Raw genomic sequence first — 24,542 nt, forward strand, 5'->3', positions numbered from 1 at the left:
TACATCTTACAATGTAACTATATAGTACTTATAATTTTAATGAGTATAGCACAACAATTAAATTCTTGGCTGTACTTTACTTCCCCGGACCGAAATTATCGACTTTTTTTTATATCTTCTGGTAGTATTCAACGAGTGGAATCTAAAAATGCAAGTGTTAAGTTTAGGAATCCAGCGGTTTAAAAGTTATGCGTATGTAAAACCAAACATTTTTAGCGGACTTTACAGGTTAGTTTAACGCCATATTGACTTCTATACCAAATTCGTCCAATAACTGGTGTCACTGCTTGTAAGGAGATGCACATGACGGCGGCCATTTTGACGGAATAATTCAAATGTACTTGTAAAAAGGAATCACTTATTCAAAGCGAAATACCGATTCTGGGTAAGTTTGATCTAGTTCAGATGGCGGGGAGGGGCGGCTGCCACCCCTCTCCCAAAACAACAGACGACTTTCTACGATTATTTATTTTTATTATTATCTAACCATCACAGAATCAGTATTTCGCTTTGAATAAATGTGTTTTCTTTTTTCGTAAACAGGTTCTAACCAACAAAGAATCACTATTTTGCTTTGAATAAAGGATTTATTTTTGCAAGCACATTTGAATTATCCCCCCAAAATGGCGGCCATCACGTGCATCTCCTTACAAGCAGTGACACCACTGATCGGACGAATTTCGTATAGAAGTCAATATGGCGTTAAACTAACCTGTAAAGTACGCTAAAAATGCTTGGTTTTAAATACACATAACTTTTGAACCGCTGGATTCTTAAACTTAACACTTGCATTTTCAGATTCTACTCGTTGAATACTATTAGGAGGTAAAAAAAATCGATAATTTTTCGTCCGGGGAAGCAAAGTTTAACCAAATTCTTTCTTTCCACATCATTGTAATATATATTTCTTTTAAATACTTACATTGTAATTTTAACAACCTTGAGAATACAAACATAAATATAATTTATAAGACTGGAAATTAATGTGAAAAAATAGCACTAAAGAAAATACTTTTTTACTTCTTAATGTTGTTGACTTCTACTGAATGATTGTTTTATCGTTCTGTTACAGTTGAGAGAATATGTTTGCCTATTCATCTATACTCTTAATCATTGCTATTTGAGTAAACCATAATGTTATACACAGAATAGAAAGAAAATTTTACTTGGATCAAATTTTTGTTAATCATATTAGATGTCTTATAATTTTGTTACACAGTGCATATAACTAGCGTAAAGATACGTATTTAGAAATTAAAATCCTTATTACAATTCCACTTGAGTTAGAATTTAACCTCAAAAGTACATATTCATCAAGGTTATTCTATCATAAAATAAATATCATATATATATAGTAACGTAATGAATTACAAAGCTTAAATGAATAAATTACCTTATATAAATAGAAACGTTGTGCAATATTTCATCGTAAGAAAGAAACGCAATCGTTAACACTGGTTAACACAACAGCTTTGTATAATTTATCTGAATTTGTCTAAATACAGTAGAATTGAGTAGAAGATAGAGTCACGGCTTACTATGGATCTGCCACTGACTTGTAAATTTTACAACTCTGGGCGGATTCGAAAGAGAATCCACGCGGACGGACGCGACATTGGGTATTGACACTGAAATTGTAAGGCGGCTTCTGACGCCCTCGAAGCATGGGACAGAAAATTACATTGCATGTTAGGTCTATTCTTATATCTCGTCTGTGGTAATAGACCTTTTTATACTGAACAACTTCTGTGAATAAACTTTTCTGATATCTCTAAAAATAACGGAGATAATTAATGTAGCCGTAAAGTGCGCATATCCAGCCCACCCTATATGTGCTGCGCCGCACGACTGAACGACCGAGTGGTGGGGAAAGCGCTTGGTTAACTGGCGTCTGCTTTCCGCACGGTTCGTGGAATTCTAGCTCGCTACAGCCCCGACTAATGCGGGAAACAAATGTCTACTGTAGAACTGTCCTGGGGTTAAGTGACCCCCAGCCCATCCTACATATGTGGAAACTGGTTAGTGAACGTCACTGAAAACACTAGACGGCGCTTGCTGTATATTTCTGTGGACAATTTTAAATATGTATTCAATTTTTCCATAAAATGTTCTTGTTTATAACATTCCCTTAGTGATCATCAAGAAGTTAAGAGATTGAAATAATTGTAAAAATTATAAATTGCAAATAATAAAAAGTTATTAAATATTGTTAATAAAATTATATTTCCGCTACAATATGGTGTTGCGTGGGCCCTCAGGGAATTCCTGAGTCTCAATGTAATTTAAAAGTGAAACGAGTTAGCTTTATGGATAATTGTAAATAAAAGGAAATTATAACGATAATAATAAATTGCAATAGAGATTTAAATTAAACTTTGGAACTATATTTAAACTATTACGATAAACGATTTAAACTAATTAAAAAGGAAAACAAATTTAATTTATAAAGGTAATTATATTAGTCCTTTCCGTTACAATGTTGTCGATGGAATGAATGTCTTTTCATTTCTCTTTATACACCTTTTTGTTTAATTACAAAATGTCCTTAGTTACTACTGACCAATCCATAATTATTAATTTCTAAGATTTATCCTGATTCGTTGATGCGTTTCTTCCCGGTTATCGATAACGAGCGATTTACATATCTGCAATGATTCTGAGTGGTAGGATAGGAGGCGAAGGCAACTGGCAAATGTTTAAACATTCGTTAATAAATGAATATTAATTATTTTATAATCTTGAAATGCGTTTATTAAAAGGATCTCTAACAGGTTTCACGCTTCTTCAATTAGTGTCAACTTCACCTTTGCCCTCCTTTCCTATTACATGTGTCGTTCGATTCAAACTTCGCGCCTCTGGAGCTTATGACATATATCGCTACGTGGCATGAGCGAGGATCGCAACAATGGCATCTGCCAACTCCACCTAGCGCGCAATTCTGCCATTAAATTGAGCACAGCGCTCTCTCGTAAATTGGTTTACGAACTAAACCGTGTTAACAAACAGCCCATTTGAGTGTCCAGACTCCAGACCCTGGTTACTTATGGCTTACGGCTTACGGCATGGCGTTAGCCAAGTCGTGTGTCAGTGTGTGGCAGATAAAAGGCGTTCAATATTTATAACGCTATTATTTTACATGTATATTAAAGAAAAATTTTTTGTACAAATTTTAACGGCAGGTGAGGATCCCGGAAAACGATAGTACGAGTGTTTTGTGAAGGAAACCAATAATAGTTGTAGAGGAACAGTGTTCAGAGATGCAGTGAGGTTTTGATATGGCGGCAAATTTTAGTTAGACAGAGATTTATTGTAAACTTTGACATTATTTGATGGGCGTGTTGACGGTTGTTCTATTTAGTGTGAGCGTGTTGCAATTTTCATGTTTAGTTTCAGTTTACACTGCATTTAATTGTAATGTTACATCAAAAAATTGTAACATTATGCATCTCTGCAGTTTGAAGCACAGTGGCGACATGTCATGGCGGCGAACTTTTCTTAACTGCAGTTGTGTATCTTGATTACTTTCATACCTAATACGTACGCAGAGGAATTTCTTTGTAAAGTTACATGTTCGGCAAATATATATATATATATATATATATGTATATATATATGTATATCGTGTATGAAATTCCTTTCGTAAGGTTTTTGGTGGTGCTCCGATTTTGTGTACTTCAAGTGATCTAATTTTATTGCATTGGTCAGGCACAATATGTAGTCAAAGACTTTTTCTGTGTACATTCTGTACAGTGACATTATGACTTAGATGTGGGATTATGATGTAGTAGCTCTGTGTTAGTACAGGATATTGACGTTATTTGTATTTGTGTATATGTTTATTTTTCATATTTTTTAAGATTATTCAAGATGCACAAGCGTCGTAGGACATCTTCAGTTGCGAGTCGAGGTACAGAAGATGATGGTGATGATATACCACCTGAACCAACAAAGCGGAGGAAAAAATTAGATCCTGTAAGTTGTTATTTATTATAAAAGATAGAAATTCTTTAAATTTTAATTACTGAGTGAATATATTTAGAGTGACCTGTGCCAACAATTGTATGATGTATTGCGTAATCAGAAAAAGGAAGATGGAACATTATTATGTGATGCATTTATACGTGTGCCTAAACGCAGACAAGAGCCAGGTTATTATGAAGTTGTAACAAATCCTATAGATCTATTAAAAGTTCAACAAAAACTAAAAACTGATGAATATAGAGATATGGATGACTTAGCAGCTGATATTCAACTTATGGTTAATAATGCCAAAGCTTTTTATATGGTAATTAATTAAATGTACAATTCATTATATTTCAATTATCGACTATACAAAGTATATAAATATGAGGGAATATGTAATTTTAATGTATAAACATAAATGGTTTTATGAAAACAGCGTACATCTCCTGAATACAAAGATGCCACAGAACTTTGGGAATTATGTGTAAATACAAAAAATCGTATTACGGAAGAATACGAAGATCCAGAACCTAAAGGAAAAATTATATTAAAAGTAGCAAGATTGGTAAGTGATATTGATATTCAATAAATATCAAATATATTGAATAATATAAAGAACACATGATATTGTGTTCTTTAGTTAGTGAAAATTAACACTAATTTTTCATGTCTATCATACAGGCTCGGAAAGCTGTAACAAAACAGGATGATGCAGAAGATACATCTGAAAGTTCCACAAATCCTGATGAAGAAACAATGCAGCTGTTTGAAGATTTATTTGCAGCAGTTATTACAGCAACAGATCCAGCTGATAACAATAGGCCATTACATACAATGTTTCAACTTAAACCATCCAAAAAAGTTTGATAAATTCCTATTGGTGAAATATTAATGTATCAGTTTTTTCAAACAAATGTATTATACAAATAATATTACATTTACAGTTATATCCTGAGTATTATGATGTAATTGAAACACCAGTAGACTTGAAAACAGTTGCAAGGAAAATTCAAGAGGGAGCTTATAGCAGTATTGCAGACATAGAAAAAGATTTAATGCTAATGTGTCGTAATGCTTGTCAGTTTAATGAACCTGGTTCTCAAATTTACAAAGATGCTAAACTGTTAAAAAAGATTATTACTGCGGCTGCAAGGAAACAGGATACTGGATTGAGTAGCAATCTTCCAAAAATTACATCAACTGCTCCATCGACACGAAGTAAAAGAGGAAGTCGCACTATGGCACAATCCTTAATAGCTCAAACTGCAGCATTGCCAGATGAAGATGAAGAGAGTGATGATGAAGAAGAAGAGCCTGCAGAAACCGAGGAAGCTGATAATCCGCAATGGCAACTGTTTCAAACTATCCGAACAGCACCCAACAATCAAGGTACACATTTCAAAAACATTTCTTTATCATTGTTTTTCTATTATTTATGGTTGCATCAATCACTTGTTTGGGTTATTAGCAGCATTAATAATACCATGTTTAGATGTATTCATAATGGATTGTATAATTTGATATGTTTTAGGTAGTTTATTAGTCCCTGAATTGTTTTTGTATTCCTTAAATTGTCCTTATTGATAAAGTACTTTGTTAGACAATATTTTATACTTATAATAATGATAAAATATCTTTTATTATACAGGAGTTAGAATGAGTGAATACTTTTGGAAACTCCCATCGAAAAGATTGTACCCTGATTACTACAAAATGATTAAAAATCCTATTTCTCTATTGCAAATTCGCACAAAGATAAAGGTAATTAATATAAACATTACATGTGTATATGTTCTACATTTTTAAGTGATTTTTATGTCATTTATAATTTATTACAGAAAGGTGAATATGGTACAGTTAGTGAAGTAGCTGGTGATATGAATATTATGTTTGAAAACGCAAAAAAATATAATATTCACACATCTAGATTGTATAAGGTAATAAACATTAATTGGTTGAAAAAATTTGATGCATTTACTTTTTATAATTCATTTATACTCTCATTTTTTAGTGTGCTGTAAAATTGCAAAAAATAATGCAAGAGAAAGTGCAAGAACTCTTAGAATTTGATCAGGTAAACAAAATTTTACTGAAATAAAGATATAGTGTTCCACGGATTCTAGGTTTCATATACTTGTATCCTTATACATTTTATTACTTATATGTCTGTTAATGTGCATATATTAATATGCATTATATTTTATAGGACTCAGACTCAGATAGTGAATTTGAAAATAGCACTCATCAACCAAAACTCATTAAACGTGCTTCAAATCTGTTAACCCGTGGAAAATATAAAGACAATATACCATTGAAGAAAAGATTGTATGCATTAGTTAAATGTGTGATAGAATACGTCGTAAGTAATTCCAACATGAACTGTTAAAATACAAACTTAACAGTACAAAAGCTGTCACTGTATTCTAGTGTGAAGACGGCCGACAACCAATGTTAATGTTTATGGAAAAACCTTCAAAAAAATTATATCCTGATTATTATCAAGTAATAGCAGAACCCATTGATATGTTAGCCATTGAAGCCAATATTAAAGCAGAGAAATATCAAAGCGAAAACGAATTAATACAAGATTTTAAGGTATATATTAAAGTTTGTTATAAGAAAAAAAAATGTATATGATACATAATTGTTGCATGTACTTTATTTTGAATTGTACGTTTTATTATATCAATTCTTTTATTTTTAGTTAATGTTTAATAATTGCCGTCAGTACAATGAAGAAGGTTCTTTAATATATGAAGATGCAAATACTTTGGAAAAAGTCCTGATGGATAAAGTAAGAGAATTAGGTCCTTTACCAGAGATACCTAAACCTACGAAGTCAAGTGCATCTACACCAACTAGAAATGTCGGGTATGTAAATGTTAAAAAGCAGTATCTAATTCATAAGATATTTGTGATATTTGAACATACAGGGTGTTTCAAAAAAATGCCATTTCTGAAATATTAGGAGTTAAACGAACTCATACGTACCCGCAGACACTGTGAAGAAGAAGAGGCCAGTGATTAGGATCGTGCGCTTCTTCACTGTGTCTGTGCGTACGTGTGGCGTGTGGCCCACCGCTCAGCTGATTGGAGTTCGTTTAACTGCTAATACCTTAGAAATGGAACTTCAAATTACAAAACCGTAAACGACTTTTTGGTTTGTATTTACATGAGGTATTCCTCATATAAACATACATACATATTGCGGATTGTCCCATCTTTTTGGGACACCCTGTATACAGTTAATATTCTATGTAACTAAAATACTTGCGTAACAAAACTTTGTTTATCAACAAATTGTATGCAGTTTGATATTTTTATTCCTTATAGGAGACCCAAAAAGGTTGTACCACTACACTTACAAAAATTAAGAACTATGTATGACACTATAAAAGATTATCATGATGCTAAAGGAAGGCAGCTATCTTTAATTTTTATGAAATTACCAAATAAAAATGAATACCCAGATTACTACGAAGTCATCAAACAACCAATGAATATGGAAAAAATAGCTTCTACGTTAAAAAATAATGGTTACGAAAATTTAGATGAACTCGTGTCGGATTTTATATTAATGTTTGATAATGCTTGCAAGTATAATGAACCCGATTCACAAATATACAAGGTTTGTATAATAATACATATATGCATGCTATTCATCATTGGGTAATTAAAACGAAAAGAATATATATAATAATAACAGTTAATTTAACATTTTGAATGTATGGAAAAGATAAATTTCTTAAAAATACATAATTATTTTAAAATAGTTTTGAAAATCAGTTTACAATAATTATTCACATTTCCTTTAGATACTATATTAAAAAAAAGACAGACCGTTACAAATATTATGTTTATGGTTTCGTTCAATAATGTCAAATAAAAATATGAAGTAAGTTCAGTGCATAGAAAAGTGTATGTACGAAGTGCAGTTGAAATTTCGCGCTAAAACATGGAAAGCTCAATCTGTTTACGGTCATGATTTTTGAGGTTACGTGAAGTTAGCTAGCTTCGTATCTTTGTCGTTTCATACTATTTGATATAAGAATTTTACAGAATAACAATTGATTTTTATCTGTATGTAGATATAATAGTATAATTAGCATGAACATACAGTTCTGTCAAACTAATAATTATAAATTAAATATACGAAAACTAGCCTAGTAGATATTTAAATGTTGTGATTTTACAAGTTTAATAAATGTTGTAATTTCTTTACGAGTTTTTTATGTGTATGCACTTCTCTTCAAAATGTCTGAACAATTAAATAGTAATAATCAAGAAAATAATATTTCTGTGCACAAGACACTAAAAGTTAGACCTTGCTTTATTCGTTTAATGAGAGACAGGGATGTAGATCAGCGATTATCTAAAAAGTGCAAGAAGAATGAAACAGAAGTAAAGAATTACTTTATTCGTTTCTGAATATTGCATTAATTCTAGTTATTTTAATAAATAAAAATTTGAATATCATCGATAAATTTGGAACATAACTTTTAGTTGAAACAATGTTTTAGGATGCATTAATTTTACAAAGATTAGTTTTGCAAACTAAATTACAATTAAGTGAAGATGAAGAAAGTGTACCAGATGTATCAGCTGCGGTTCAAGAAATATTGGCAACCATTTTCACTGCTCTTTATAACCACCAAGATGAGGAAGGAAGGTGTTATTCAGATTCTATGGCAGAACTTCCTGAACATGACATTGTTGATGGAAAAAAGTATGCTATCTCCAGTTTATGTGAAATAATTTATACTTATATATATATATATACTTCATAAATTATTTATTTTATTTGCCAATTTGATTTGTATAATTCTGTTTTTATTACAAATAATAGAATACGAGGATTATCATTGGATCTAATTAAAAGAAGATTAGACCGTGGAGTTTACAAACGATTGGATCGGTTTCAAGAAGATGTGTTTACATGTTTAGAAAGAGCTAGAAGGCTGTCACGTACAGACTCACAGCCTTTCGAAGACAGTGTTGAGTTGCAAGCATTTTTCTTGCGCACTCGTGATGATGTGACTCGTGGTGGAGATTTATTACATTCACCAGCACTTAACTATACTTTGCTTGATCTCTCTGCTCAAGTTGCAGAATTAAAACGTGTGAAACAACAACAGGAGCTAGCATTGCCTAATGAAGAAGAAAGTTGCGATGGAAATGAGACAAAAGTACGTATCACTTATTTATGTAAATTACATGAAGGAAAATATAATTTATTATTTATTTGATATTATTGGATTCTTTGCATAGGATTCAGAAACAAATGCTAATACAGAAGGAAGTAATAGTGATAATGGTGGTTCAATGAGTTTTAATCAAGAAATATATAGGGCTGGTGATTTCACATACATAGAACCTACTGAGCGAGGCATGGAGTACAGTGTAGTTCTTATAGAACGTTTATGGACAAATGCGGAAGGACAGCAAATGTTATATGGCAATTTATTTTATAGACCAAGCGAAACTTACCATGTAGCTTCTAGGAAATTTCTTGACAAAGAATTATTCAAAAGTGACGCTCATGTAGCTATACCATTAGCAAAAGTGGCTGGCAGGTGTTGTGTTCTAAGTGTTAAAGATTATTTTAGAATGCAACCAGAAGGTTTCTTAGAAAAAGATGTTTACGTATGTGAATCGCGATATTCTACGAAAGCACGAGCTTTTAAAAAAATCAAAGTCTGGAATTTTGATCCAGATCATTTGAAACTAGTTCCAAGAGAAAAACCACTAGAACCAAAGCGAGTAATATCAGTGTATAAAGAAAGACTAGAAAAACATAAAGAAGAAATAGCAGAGTTAGAAGAAGGAGAAAAACTGACTGAAAAGGAACGACCTGTAAGTCGCACACAGCAATAAACTACAATATAGTGCAAAAATAAACTTCGTGTTTATTCAAGAAGTTTTACTTAGATTATCTTACTTTATAGAATGTGATACTATATAATCCGGAGGATACAGAAAATACTTACTACGAACAATATAATACATGTGCGGGTTCTGTAAAAACTGGAGATTTCGTTTATGTAGCAACAGATGGGGGTAGACAACAAATTGCACAAATTGATGCTATATGGTCGACCAAAGAGTATGTCTTATAAAATATATTTTACTAAAAATAATATTTCATTAATATATTCGTTAAAACCAAATTATTTAATTTCTTTTAGTGGAAAGTGTTACTTTAAAGGCCCATGGTTATTAATGCCTGCAGAAGTGCCACATACACCCACAAAATTGTTTTATAAACAAGAACTTTTCTTATCTACTGTTGATGGTACTCATCCTATTGTAGCTATTGTTGGGAAATCTGCGGTAATTGACTATGGAGAGTACATTTGTAGTAAGTAAATAAATAGACATTTAATCGAAAGTATGTGAATTTAAAAGTGATAAATATACATTTCATAATGAGTTTATGTAATAGTTCAATAACAGTTTGGTATTTGTGTAGGTCGACCTACAGAAATTCCAGAGGACGATGTATATATTTGCGAATCATTATACGATGAAAGTAAAAGCCTTATGAAAAAGCTGGGACAAGAATGCAATAATATGATAACAATAAGTAACCTATTATATTTAATATGCAACTAACTGAATATCATTGCTTTGCATGTGCCGTGTGTGTTGTAGGTTCCGGGCGATGTGGCTCAGACGCAAAACCAAGTCAAATCTGTTACTCCTAGTTCGACTCAATTTGAAATGGTAATTTCATCTTATAGATTTCTTATTTTCTGTTAGTAATACAGCAAAGATGCATGTTCCTTTAAAGTCATACGCAAGTTCGTGTGAAAGTTATTAATATCATCAAGTGTTACCAGGCCAACTTAGGACTGTATTTTGGCATATCAGTACAATTTGCGTGTGATGAAAATCTCATTAAAATTTGTATCTGAGCATGTTTCTCATTTTATGCCGGCATATTCATTATTTTTCTCTTTGCTTTTGTTTTTACGTACGTACACGCACACACACACACACGCGCGCGCACACACATGTATATATATTTTGTATAGAATTTCTGTATAGTGCTTGTATAGAAAATACTTACATGGCGATTATTGTTCATCGATTTAAATTCAGAGCACCTGTTGGGTTTATCTAGTACATATATACATATATATGATTATATATAGAATACCACCAAAAAGTCTTGCTTCCATGTCACTGTAACTCAAATAATGTAAAACGGAAGCATTTTGCTTTGAACGGAATGCATACAGTACTAATATCTAAATATACATGGTCTTAGAATACATTCAAAGAATTAGAATAAAACATAAAAGTTTTATATTTACTATCGTATTAGTTTAAAATATTACATTGCAAATGATGTGTAAAACATCGCAACCTTTTATGCTAAAATTAAGTTTGTCACAATTAATGTGGACCTTATGAATACTCCATCCCACAATATTTCTGATTAGGGAAAGTTTCGCACAGCAAAATGGCATTCATACAAGATTGGTATACTGATAGAAAATATTCAAAAAATAATTCACGATATATTACATTCGGTAACGGATAATGAACGTAACATAACATACATGGTATAGGAAGCATCACCATTGTTACCGAAGCTGGAACCCGATGTACTAGGCATGGGAGTAGGATTAGGAGTGGGAGTAGGAGTAGGAGTTGGGGAGGACAGCATGGACGCTGGTGGTCCACCGTCCGTTGGATCTGCAGAAGCTCAACCGGTGCTCTCCAATACTCAAACACCTGTGTCGACTAAGAAGGTAGGCCTTATCGTGACATTCTTTGTTTACCATTTCTTCACATATTACAGTTTATTCATTTCATTTTTATTTTTGTTTAGAGAAATATGCCAGCATACTTTTATATTCTTTTTTCAAACTTTTGCACCGTTTATTACCTAACATTAGAATGACAATTAGAGATATCTTACCTTTGAAGGTATAAATGTCAAGATTCGTTCATGAGACGATGGCATTATAAATTTGTTTTCTTCTGTTTAGAAAACAGCGGGTAAGAAATTAGTTACGGGCTATATTTTGTATTCGAGTAAAATGCGAACGCAGATTACGCAAAACAATCCCGAATCATCCTTTGGGGAGATTAGCAGAATTGTTGGCAACGAGGTATTTATTTATTTTTTACTGTTCATTTTTATTTATTATAAGCATCTATTGAAGAAGGAAAGTATGCAGATTAAGTTTTCCAATTATGATGTCATGAGAATCATCCAGAAGATAAAATTCTGCATGCTTCATCCTTCCTTCAAATAAGTTTTATTTTTCTCAAGGTTACCATCCAAATATCCCTCAAATATTCGAAAATATACTACATACTATTGACATAATATTAATATTTTACTATACATTAAATTAAACATTCATTTTTATGTATAGTCAATGAATGGTAGCCACGGTATAAAATAGTTTCTTTTATCATTTTATTATGTTCTACTGTGAAAAAGGTTTGAAAAAATTGTATTTACAAAATATCAAAATGTTATACAAAAAATAGCATAAAATAAATATTTTTCTTCTATTTCAGTGGAGGAAATTGCCAGCTGGAGAAAAACAAGCATGGGAAGAAAGAGCAATCAAAATGAATGAAGATGGAGGGCAACTTAAAGGAACATCTGTTTCAGTGGGTACTAATTCTTTACAAGATGTAGTATATGAATGTTGCTGGGACAATTGTGACTGGCAATTTGAAGATATGACTGATTGTATTGATCATTGTATTGCTGAACAAAATGGACATGTACAATCATCTTTTATTAATGCTGCTAGTGGTAAGTATTATATTATTTTAATACTAATAGAGATGAATAAACTTATTAAAACTTAACGGTGTTTATTTCTCTACAGACGTAGAATTTCAATGTCAGTGGCGTGGTTGTGGCCGTACAAAAAAATCGGTACCTCCATTCCCAAGTGTACAAAGACTTGCAAGACACGTTAAGGAAGTACATATTCTTAAGTCGAATGGGCGTATAATACCCCCTTCAGAAAGAAGCAAGTACGTTTTCAAAATTATAAAACTGCAATTCAAGCTTGTAAATATACACTTCAACTTCATTTTTTTTATTACAGAAATTATATGCCATCAAAAGGCCCAACAATATTACCACCAATGGAAACAGGTAATTGATTTCTAATAATTTTATATTGATATTTATAACGCATATAGTAGTATTTATATAAGTAAGCGTAATTTTTTCATAGAAACATCGGCAGCTGCGACACAAACAAGCAATATCCCTGCCGCTAAACAACCAGAACCAATGTTTGTTGCTGTTCCTCCACGACCAAGCCGTGTATTACATTCAGATGCCTACTTACGGTAACAATAGTTTGTTAATATTCATACATAAACTAAAATTATTTTTATTGTGGAACATTCTGAAAACTATTTTGTTCATATTTGATTCGTAGGTACATCGAAGCATTAAACGTAGAAAACCGGTACATATCAAATTGGGATAAACAGATGAATGCTAATTCTGATAATACACAAATTCCTGATGTAACGAAATTGCCTGCTGAATGGCTAGGTAACGGTGTAGGCAACCATGGGAATGTAGTAAATGCATTATGGACACTAAGGAACATGATGATGCGAGATGTGTTAGCCATCAATAAAACTTTATAGTTTATAAATCGTTAAAATCTATCATCTTTAATATTCGATGCTACCTTAAAACTACAATTTTCAGGTCCGTCGATGCTAAGATGAAGACTGAGAATTACTGTTTCAATTTCAGTGTATTTATACATTTAGGTTATTTGTCTTTCACATTTCATTAGTAATTTCTATGCCGTAATTAAAGAGAACTGAAGAAGCGAATTTAATATTACATAATTTCCAGATCTGCAAAGTATTTAGGGAAAATTACGTTTAGCGAAAACATTTTATTTCTTTTACGTTTCAATTTTCACTAAGTGAAAATGCTGTAAGCATTATTTTCAATACATCGTCTATGGATCTGATAGGAGTAGAACGAAAACGTTAACATTGTAAGGACCGCCATTTTGTACATACTTCGCTATTTTAATTTTAACTTTTCATACAAAATTTTGTATTTTGTGTAACGCATATTATAAAAGTGTGACTTGAAAACTCCTGTATTCATACTACGATATGGACTTGTATTGTAAATATAAAATGATGCACTTTAGAAAAATAATTTGAAGTAGACAAGAGGATTAGTGTATCTGAATTTTAATTCCATGTTATACAACATTTTTAATGTAATAATACGTTCATTCACTTTTTTACAAAACATTTATAGGAAGAAGGTAATCAATAATCAATATTTGTTTATAACATTGTCTTTTAAATATTTTTAAAATACCATTAAACTGTACAGAAGATAATACGAAATTAACTTTTTATGGTATAAAATTTTGTTGAGAAATCTAACAAACGATAATCTTGACTGTAACATTTACTATCAAGAATGAATCGAAATAATATAATATGTTTGTACGAGAATAAATTCATTACTTAAATAATAAAATCAATGAAACTAATTACGTTTATTACCAATTTGTGTATACATTCCATTAATTTCTTGCGATCAAAAAGTATGCGTCATGCGTGCCATTTATATAAAAAGATTGTTTTCCTTAGAAAAAAATTAGTACATGTGCAAAAATTAATCGATTGAATTTATTCGTTACTTTTATGTGTACATGTAGTAGGTTAATGATTAATTCATTAGGTTTTATATATTTTGTGTAAAAATATATGATACAGTTTTTGTACCAAAATGCTGTGTTATTAATATTCTTGCTTATAAGTTTGTATTATATATATCACGGTTTATTGATAACTGTTTAAACAAATATTTCTTTATATAAGTTTTACCGTTATGTAGTAAATAAGTGTTTACAATTTTATGCTCAGTTTTTGTGTACATTAACGTGTTTTCTTTTAATACTTATTCTTTACTTTAACTGTTAAAATAATGTGACAATTTTTTATTTGTGATCACTAAGAAAAGTAATTTAAATTATTTCACCTAGCATTGACAGTCCAGCATATTGGAATAAAATTTTATATAGAAGTGAGAAAATATGCATTCAGTTCAAAAGTAAGATCTATAATTAACCTTCTGAATTTTATAGATTGTTATTTTTTCTTATACTTTGGATATACATTTATCTTCAAATCAAAATTTGAATATATTTAATGCAGTTTCCGATTTAGAAGTCGCTCACCCGGCCACCGTGTTGCCAGTCTCCCCATTTTGTTGGATCTTTTTCACTGTTTGTTATTAATTCTCCATTGTTTGGGTCAGTTTCTACTAATACCAAATCCACAAAACGTTCTTTTGGTGGCACTTCTGTTATTGAATTTTTTATAGTAATTTTATAGTATTTAGTATTGATGGTAAAAATGAAACATTTTGTTTACTTGGTATTGGTTGCAATTTCAGTTTTTTATGAAACTGTTTCATTCTCAGAGATTCCTCCTTTTCAACTTTTACTTTTGATTCCTTTGCTTGTAATAAAACACCTATATATAGTATGGAAAAATACAATAAGATTAAGCAATTAAAATTATTTTGTAAATCTTACTTTATATGTTACATACTTGTTGCTAATTGTCTGGATTTATATAATAATGGTTTCACAGAAATTTTATTCAAACAATTGCACATGTTCATGCTGGCACAAGGTAAAAACAACTCCAAATTAAAAATACTTTTATTGGATACCTTAATGATATGATTTAGGAAAAGAGTGGAGGGTTATGCAGTATTACTGTTTTTGTTAATCTTTAACAAAACACAGTAGAAATATGTTTATGCAATTTTTAAATTTATAAATCACAAAATTTTAATATTTATATTTCTTCATAAAATGTCACACAACACTATGACATAATGTATTTGTCATAGTAATAATTTGTTACACTTGCATAAAAGTGTTTGATAATGTTAAAAATAAAATTACAAGGTATTTAATTTGAAAAAATGAAAAATGTTTAAAGCAAATACTTTGTTTAAAATAATTTTTTTCACATTCTTTATAGTGTACATCAATTTTCTAAATTAGTAAAACATAATATAGAATTTACAATTATACATATACATACCTATATACATTACATTACATTACATTACAGGACTCTAATAGATATTTTTCCACAGAAAGTATTATCTAACTAAAAATCTGTGACTCTTCCTTTTCTTTCCCAATCTCCATAACGAGTTGGTTCTGGTCCTTTTGGTCCTCCTACTTCACCTGTTTTAGGATTTACATTATTTGGAAACGGTTTTAAGGGCTCTTTCTCTTGATAAGGGTGCTTTCCTTCTTCTAGCTCTTCTAATTTTTCTGTTAATAATCACATTATGCTATTTTATTAACAAACAATTAGATATTTCAGAAAATTCTTTCCATATTAAATGGTAATGTACCTATAGGTGTTCGTTCTCGTAATTTGTTTCTAAATTCACGCATTCTTGGACTTTCAGTTTCATCTTTCTTTGCAAATAATACTTGAATATCTGAAATAATGAATAACACATTACTTACGATACTGACACCGTATTTTCTATTTAAAGTACTTACTTGTGTAGAGGAAATTTGTTGAACATGTTGCAATTTCATGATGTAGTTTTAATAATTTACGAAAACCTATAACGTTTGTAGTAAACATAACCTTAAACATTGTTTGCTTGGTATCTAATAACTGGAGATAGTCACATAGTCAGAGGTAGGTAAATACGCGAATTTTCACTTTTATACGTCACACGTGTCTTAAGGGATCATGCTCAGTCAGAAATTTTCAAAAATCGATTTTTCACTTTCTACATTTTCTTTAAGTACAACATCTCGAGAATATTCTATGCAAGTTTCAAGGTAATCCAATTAAAAATGACAGAGTTACAGACGTTCAAAATATACGCTCTGCTCGGGCGCATCGGCTAGATAAGTACAGCGGTAGCCGCTTGACAGCCGCTAGTCACTGTATCAGTTGTTTCGTCGTAGACCAATGCGGCCCCTTATGATATGATGATACTCATATTACGAAAAAGGAGTGCATAGGGCACGTGCAGAAACGAATGGGAAGTCGGTTGCGTGTGTAAAAGGAAAAATAAAGGACTTGAAGGAAAAAACAAATTAACAGGAAAAATGATTGATAAATTATCAGTATATTACGGATTACTAATTCGAAGAAACTGTCACTCAGTGGAACAAATGTATGGTGCGATATGGGCCACAGATTTCCACTATAATTACGATCACAACAAGTGCCCGATGGGAATTGAATCATAGTGCACCTGGCAGTGCGCTTCGGCAAACGGTGAACTTAGAGATTATAAGCACGATTATAAGGCTCTCGCACAAGATGTTTTGGTTGTAATTAAACCCATATATGTGGACCTAACCAGGCCTGAATTAATAAAGAGATGTTTTGATGGGTTCAATCAAAACAACAATGAAAGTTATAATCAATTAATATGGAAAATAAGTCCGAAAATTCTCCCAAGTGGACTAGCTGCGGTAGAACTAGCTGCACACATCTCCGCCACAGATATACGCGGCTATGGTGATCAAGTGTGGACCAAATATCCATTTATATGCGACAACGGAGGACTCGACCCACGTTAAGACGGCTCCACCAGTGCGGAAGGTTCGTCATAGAACTCACGACTCACGGGTAGACTTCACTACAGGGTGGTCTGGTCCGTATAAACACCAATAAACACGTAGAATAATTGAAAGAATTACAGTAGACATTGGTTTCCCGCGCCACCGTTGTCTGCATGCAAGCCACGCCCCTTGCTCACACGATATCTCACCACGTGTGCGTACTGGCGCCACGCTCGGTGGGCAAATTCCCGGGTCCGGTGCATCCAGACTATTCCAGACCTCACGTGCCAATGTGGTTCTACTCCGTTGGTACAGGTGTTTGCCGACTCTCCAGTCGGCCAGTCGCCTCACGAGGTCGGCTCCTCCACCGTTGTTTGGCGGTGTGGTCCTCTCGTAGGGCAGAAGACCCTTATCCCAATAATCCAAATAATACCAATAGTCAGCCGACATCAAATATCCAATGGCGGCTCCTGGTCAGGGTGGGGGAAAACGGTTCCGGAGTCGGGTGTCGCCTCACGCTTGTTACAGCCCTGTAATTGTGCGCAGTTGCTTGGCGCGTAAAAGACGCAGTTAGTCGCTATTCAAAATGTTCGCAAGTTCTCGTGATTCCTTTAGGAGCGCTCGTGTGCCTGCGAGTGCGTCTCTGAGCGGCGCTTTGCGGGGCAGAGGACGGTGCGCCGGACCGGTCCGGTTCCATATGCAATACGCTCCATGCTCGAATTTGGAGCGGTCGCGTTACGTTGTCAAAAAGCAGCGTAACAGCATATATATCGCTAATTCTGCTTAATAACAATAGGGAAATTGAAAGCTGGTTTCATGACCATTCTAGTCGACGTTCAATAAAACAGTGTTACTGTCTCTTCGTTTTCGATCGTCACCCGATGGTGACTTTCAGAGTGACCTAGGTCAGACCACCATTATCCGGCCCAGTCATAACAAAATTCGTCAATCAAAACAAACAAGCTCCGGGCACCGAAGTAGTAAGAAATCTTCAGCTTTATAAGTCGAAAGTACAAGTTTTTTAGTTTTGTAATTTATTTGTAACTCTAACTTGTAAGTCTAACCACTTTTATCTTAATTAAGTGTATAAGAGGTATGTCTAAAATTTTCACTATAGATCATAAAAAAAAATGAAAAAAGAACTTCCTTAATATTTTTACTATTTTCTTCGTTATTTCAACAATTGTAATTTTTTCGAAGTAATGAAAACACGTCATCTAATAAGTTAATCCTTCTAGCTTTTTCTCCTTGCTGTATGCATTTTCGTTTGATGCAAACACACAACTTTGATACAGATTTGAAGTACGGTAGATGTGTGTGTTGTGAGAAAAAAGGTAGTGCGTAGTGGAACAGGTGTGGGCGCAGTGAAGATGATACGCTAAGTACGCATGCGACAGCAATCAGTTATTAATACAAAATCTATCTCCACTGGGCGACGAATGTAAGATTGACAGAGCGTATCCGTTTAATTTTGTTGTTTTTGCGTCCTTTTTATGAAATATGTATGTAAGTATATAATACCTGCGTCAATTATGTCAATAAATGATAAATAAATATTGTTTCTCGGGAATACCATTTCAAGTATCTCTCGCATGTAATTTCATTAATTAGTAAATATGCATCATTACAAGTACGAATAGAAAAGGTTTATCGTTGCACACATTAGTACGTAAATATTGTTTCATTCTCGAATTTCTGTCGGTCGCGCCATTCTTTTCCTACGTTCGGCGAGAATCGAAATCTCCCCACGAGCCGTAGGTGGTAATGGGTAGTCGAGCCGTATCGGAAGCCAACGATTCACCGGCTCGGCTCGGCTGGTTGAGCGAGCCGAAATGACAGTTTTATGAGGTGACAATGGAGACGAGGCTCTGCCCAGCGAAGCCTCGGCAAGTAGATGTTAATTTTATAACATGTTATAAAACACATGTTAATTTACAAGTATAGATGTTAACAAGTTTTTTGTATCTTCTAAGTTTTCAAAGTTAATTATCTTATTTTTATTAATGATATTGAAATATTATGGAATAAAATACTTTTATTACATAAATCGATTATTCCAAACATTCTGCGTAATAAAATATTAGGGTATTATGTGAAAAACGTAATAATTCGTAACATATTTGAATGGCAAATGTCTAGCTTGGTTAGCATCTTTTATCCATTACGTGTGATCCGCGAGATAAGAAGCAATCAAATTGCCACCAATATTCATTCCACCAATAAAAACATTATTAAAACAGTATTATATACATTTCGCTTTCTGTGATGAGATAAGCGAGTTAAACGCGACACCGTATGTGTCCGGCCTGGGTATGCTGAGCGGCCCGGGAGCCTCATGGCATTGTAAGGCATTGTATGGCATTGTATGTTCTTGTGTGATATTATTAATATAACAATATATCTACTCGTGTGTTACCACATATCTGTGTGGTAATTACGCACCCTTACCTACAAGTATAACAATATCATTAATAAATACATTACACAGATAACAGTAAATATTGAAAATACGCTTCAATCAATATACACAAAAATATATTTTACATTTTGTTTTTTTTGTTACATAGATACTCTTATAGATACTAATCTCTAACTTATTCTAATAGACTTAAATAGACAATTATATATGGTACACTAATATTAAATTACAAAACTATTCATATCACTTCAGATAGTGCAGTTGTTTAATAAAAATATATTTTAAGTATGAAGCTTACTTCAAGTATAAAAATATAAATTCATGTACAAATACAGTATATACGATAATATTAAAATAAATGTAGAAAGAATACTACTGAAGTTATTGAACAATTTTTGGTTCTATACCTATCTCTTTATATAAATCAGTCTTACTACCAGGATAGTTTTCCAATATACAATCTATAATTTCAGTACACAAACGTTTTCGTTTCACATATTCCCGTGAATACTCATTTATTGCTTTCTCTGCTTTCCTTTTAGATTCACTCATATCTTCAATACCACTTGATTCCATCAAATTATCCAGTTTGTTTGTCAATATCCTAATATTTTCTTCAAGTTCAGCTTTTTTCTTTTGTGCTTCTTCAACTGTGATGCTAGATTTTATGGATATTAATAAAGCTTCCTGAAGTTTAATCTCTTTGTCCAATTCCTGATATTTACTCTCAACTTCATTGGCATGTGCCTGTAATTCTTTATCTATCCTCATCAATTCTTCAACGTCTAAATTTGAATCTTGAACTACACAATAAACCTTTTGTTTTCCATAGACCTGAGGTAAAAATTACTTAATTATGTTGCTTAGTATGTACAGAGTGTTCTGTAATAGATGGTACATCCAAGAAGATGATTACTCATGTAAAAAGAGATTGAAAACCTAAACTAAAACTTTTTCAAGCAAGGTCTTTCTTTCAAGAAAATGGATTCAAAACATTCATTCTGTACGCAAATTTTGTAATAATAGCTAATAAGACTATCTATTATATGTACAGGGTGAGGCATTAACTGGTACCACCTCAGATATCTTCGAAACTGTAAGGTTCACAGAAATACTTGTTTAACCAAAATTGCACAGTATGAAGAGAGCCATCCAATGGCGTTAATAGTTTTTTTGCAGATGGAGGTACTTTGGATATTTCAAGGTCACGTACATTTTTTTAAATGGATTGATATATTTTTGTTTCCGTAGAATGATAGAGGAGCTTAAAACGTGTTCAAGGACCTATTACATAAAGTCATTGAAGGTCACAGAAAATAGAGGAAAGCGATAATGTTTACGGTTTAATTCACTGAAAATGAATACTGTTTGAGGGACACTTTAATAAGTTTACAGAATAAGATAAACATGATAAGAGTAGTATCCTATTGGTCAACAGGGCTTGATGTATCCATTTGAAGAGCAAGTCGATATGCTTCTTATGTATGGCGTATGCCAACAAAATTCTGTAAGGACAAAAAACTTGTGTGCTGAACGCTATGCACATCAGTCTCTGCCTTCGCGTCGAACATTTAAAAATGTGTGTGACAAACTTAGGCAAACCGGTACTTTAAGTGTTCGTAAAAGTAAACGCCGAAAACCAGTAACGAAGAAAATAAAATCGGTGTGCTCGCAAGTCTGGCTACAAATCCTCATATTAGTGCGCGACAAATTGAACGCGAATCTGGCATTAGTAGGAAGTGTGTACTTCGCATTTTGCACCGTCACAAATTTCATCCGTACCATGTTAGTCTTCACCAACAATTGCAGGGAAACGACTTCATGAATCGGGTTGAATTTTGTCGATGAGCTTAAACAGTATCTTATGACTTAACAGTCATCAGATCAAAAACAATGAATTATTTCATAATACCGTCGTATTTACTGATGAGACAAGATTTACAAATCACGGGAATGATAATTTGCATAACATGCATTTATGGGCCACGGAAAATCCACATTGGCTGCAGCAGGTTGAACACCAGAGACAATGGTCTGTGAACATATGGTGTGGTATCACAGACGATAAAATTATTGGTCCTCATTTTATCAATGGAAATTTTAATGGCAACATCTATGCTAATTTTATTAAGGTTACATTGGGTCCTTTGATAGAAGACATGTAGTATTAACATGATGGATGCCGAGCAGATTATTCATTGATTGCGCAAAGGGAACTGGGTGAAAAATTTCAAAATCGTTGGACCACACATAGTGGTCCAATATCGTGGTCAGCTCATTCACCAGACTTGACACTGCTAGATTTCTTTCTATGGGGAACATTGAAGGATAAAGTGTACAAAGAAGTACCAACTATACCTCAAAACATGCAACAGTGAATTATTGCAGCCTGTGCATCAAGAAGTTCTGACGTTATAAGACTTGCCCGTCAATCAGTCATGAAAGGCATCCAGTGTTGCATTGATAGTGATGGTCACCATTTCGAACACCTATTATGATCTTATATAATAGGTCATTAAACTCGTTTTAAGCTCCTCTATCATTCTACGGAAACAAAAACATACAGATCCATTTAAAAAAAAGGGAGATGACCTTGAAATATCCAAAGTACCTCCACCTGCAAAAAATCTATTAGCACCATTGGATGGCTCTTCGTACTGTATAATTTTGGTTAAACAAATATTTCTGTGAACCTTATAGTTTCGAAGATATCTGAGGTGGTAATAGTTATTGTCCACCCTGTATATTATTTCTCCAGTATTAATTTATATTACATTATTACAAAATACGACTTTCATTGTTCCTAAATTTGTTAAAATTAACTTAAGTAAAAATAATTAATAATGGACTATGTGGTACATAAGTGCATGTATACCAGATGAATTTTCATAATCTATTTTCTTGAAAATAAAAATTCATGTGAGCAAAGTTTATTTTACATTTTTAATTTATCTATACATAAGTAGTTATTATCTTTCCAATTGTATTATCTGTTACAACTGACTGTATATATAGTACATTTATCTTACTTTTTCAAATATCTTTCCTTCTGCTACCAGCTTTTCTATAGCTTTCTGTACAGATGTTTTACCATATTCATTGTGTAGATTGGATACTACATCATTGACACTATAAGGTCTGTTTTGTACTTTCATGTATTTAAATACAGTATCTGTCATACTTGCTTCTTATTCTATAACTTGTTCTTGGTTTATATAGAGAATTCATAAAAACATAAATATGCTAGTAGTTATTTAACAATTTAATTCATTCGGTTTCTGTTACAAAAAACTACTTATATAAAATACTGTAATATATTACCGCCTGTATGAATATTTACTTTTTTTTATTTCTTTTTCCTACTATAAAACATGAAACTATGGCTTGTTACTTATTACTTCGTTCTATGCTTTTCTATTACTCACCTACAACTGCTTCAAACTAATAATACTGGAACATAAGCTGACTAGTTGTATTGATTTTGTCACCAAAAGAATTTACAGTATTAAGATTAAAAATTTGAATCTGTCTATATATGCAACATACAAGATACGGTGTCTTGAATTATTGTTACATGATACAGAAATAACTGCAATTCATGTAATTTCTTCCCATAAGTATTATCTTAATCAAAGGACTAAATTACAGAATGAAGTAGATATGACCTGAGTTTTTATTAATTGTATACAAAGTCAAACCCAGGAGGGTACATTGGGGTACATCTCCTAGGCTTTTCTTGATCATTTTGCAACGCCATAGGTGACATGACTCATGTACTAAAATGAGTGCTGGAAATTCAGGATGCGTTTGAATTTCAGAACGATTTATAATAGACAAAACATTGGCTGCGTTCAGAAGGCAGAACCGTTGCGCAACCGACGAGTGATTTCACTAGATTTGACTCTGAACTACTCTGAACGCTACACCGTATTGGGTGAGCGGTAGCAAATCTAGTGAAATCACTCAACGGTTGCTTAACGGTTGTGTCTTCTGAACGCAGCCATTGGCCGAGTTTCATGGTCACTAGGTACCACGGGGGTACAACTCAGAGGTTTTTCTTGGTCGATTTGCAGCGCCATAGGTGATAAGGGTCAGTACTAAAACGAGTGCCGCATATCCGAGACGCGTTTGAATTTCGGAACGATTTATGATAGACGAGACAGTGAATGACTGGCGGCTATTGTATGAGATCGTGTATGATAAATTTGAGTTATAATAAATTTGATATTAGGTGTTCGCAATTTTAAATATGTTTATAAAATTTATTACATAATATACGAATAGTATATTTTTATTCTATATTATTACATATAAGTGAGTAATACGTATCAAAAACGTAATCGAAACACAGATTTTTATTACACCACAAACATCGCATAAAAGATATTTCGTTATATTGACATTAGTAATAATTATGGATGTTGCAGGGAAATCAATTTTATTGACATTATGTAACATATAACGAAATATCACTGTAACACTTAAACAAGTTTTGAAGTTCCATTTATATCATTGTCCTGTGAAAATGTTCATACTTCCAGCAACATTCATATTCCAATCAAAGA

The 24,542-nt window shown here is 32.6% G+C and overlaps 4 protein-coding genes across 4 annotated transcripts; 1 reads left to right on the plus strand and 3 right to left on the minus strand.

The window, feature by feature from the left end:
- The first annotated feature begins 3,546 nt into the window (after window positions 1-3,546).
- Window positions 3,547-13,605, plus strand: LOC107194502 (protein polybromo-1). The gene is given in 26 exon segments (XM_015584143.1): window positions 3,547-3,623; window positions 3,858-3,972; window positions 4,040-4,285; window positions 4,400-4,528; window positions 4,645-4,824; window positions 4,908-5,352; window positions 5,612-5,724; window positions 5,802-5,900; window positions 5,975-6,037; window positions 6,170-6,322; window positions 6,391-6,558; window positions 6,668-6,834; window positions 7,297-7,591; window positions 8,484-8,689; window positions 8,810-9,149; window positions 9,232-9,816; window positions 9,909-10,066; window positions 10,149-10,321; window positions 10,433-10,686; window positions 11,538-11,720; window positions 11,961-12,083; window positions 12,502-12,745; window positions 12,822-12,972; window positions 13,047-13,096; window positions 13,179-13,296; window positions 13,389-13,605. Coding segments are annotated over 26 exon segments (5,031 nt in total). The 5' UTR covers window positions 3,547-3,567.
- A 1,556-nt stretch (window positions 13,606-15,161) lies between these two features.
- LOC107194497 (succinate dehydrogenase assembly factor 4, mitochondrial-like) lies at window positions 15,162-15,625 on the minus strand. The gene is made up of 3 exons (XM_015584139.1): window positions 15,553-15,625; window positions 15,373-15,474; window positions 15,162-15,301 (listed from the first exon to the last, which is right to left on the minus strand). The coding sequence occupies exons 1-3, from the start codon at window positions 15,623-15,625 to the stop codon at window positions 15,162-15,164; spliced, it is 315 nt and encodes a 104-aa protein (XP_015439625.1).
- Window positions 15,626-16,125: 500 nt separating this feature from the next.
- LOC107194508 (succinate dehydrogenase assembly factor 4, mitochondrial-like) lies at window positions 16,126-16,721 on the minus strand. The gene is made up of 3 exons (XM_015584150.1): window positions 16,533-16,721; window positions 16,379-16,468; window positions 16,126-16,295 (listed from the first exon to the last, which is right to left on the minus strand). Exons 1-3 carry the CDS (start codon window positions 16,630-16,632, stop codon window positions 16,126-16,128), a joined length of 360 nt encoding a protein of 119 aa, XP_015439636.1. The 5' UTR covers window positions 16,633-16,721.
- Window positions 16,722-20,358: 3,637 nt separating this feature from the next.
- Window positions 20,359-23,156, minus strand: LOC107194509 (homologous-pairing protein 2 homolog). Its single transcript, XM_015584151.1, has 2 exons — window positions 23,007-23,156; window positions 20,359-20,811 (listed from the first exon to the last, which is right to left on the minus strand). The coding sequence occupies exons 1-2, from the start codon at window positions 23,154-23,156 to the stop codon at window positions 20,359-20,361; spliced, it is 603 nt and encodes a 200-aa protein (XP_015439637.1).
- Between the last annotated feature and the right edge of the window lie 1,386 nt (window positions 23,157-24,542).

This window comes from Dufourea novaeangliae, unplaced genomic scaffold (assembly GCF_001272555.1).
Source record: "Dufourea novaeangliae isolate 0120121106 unplaced genomic scaffold, ASM127255v1 scaffold43, whole genome shotgun sequence".
Classification (NCBI taxonomy): domain Eukaryota; kingdom Metazoa; phylum Arthropoda; class Insecta; order Hymenoptera; family Halictidae; genus Dufourea; species Dufourea novaeangliae.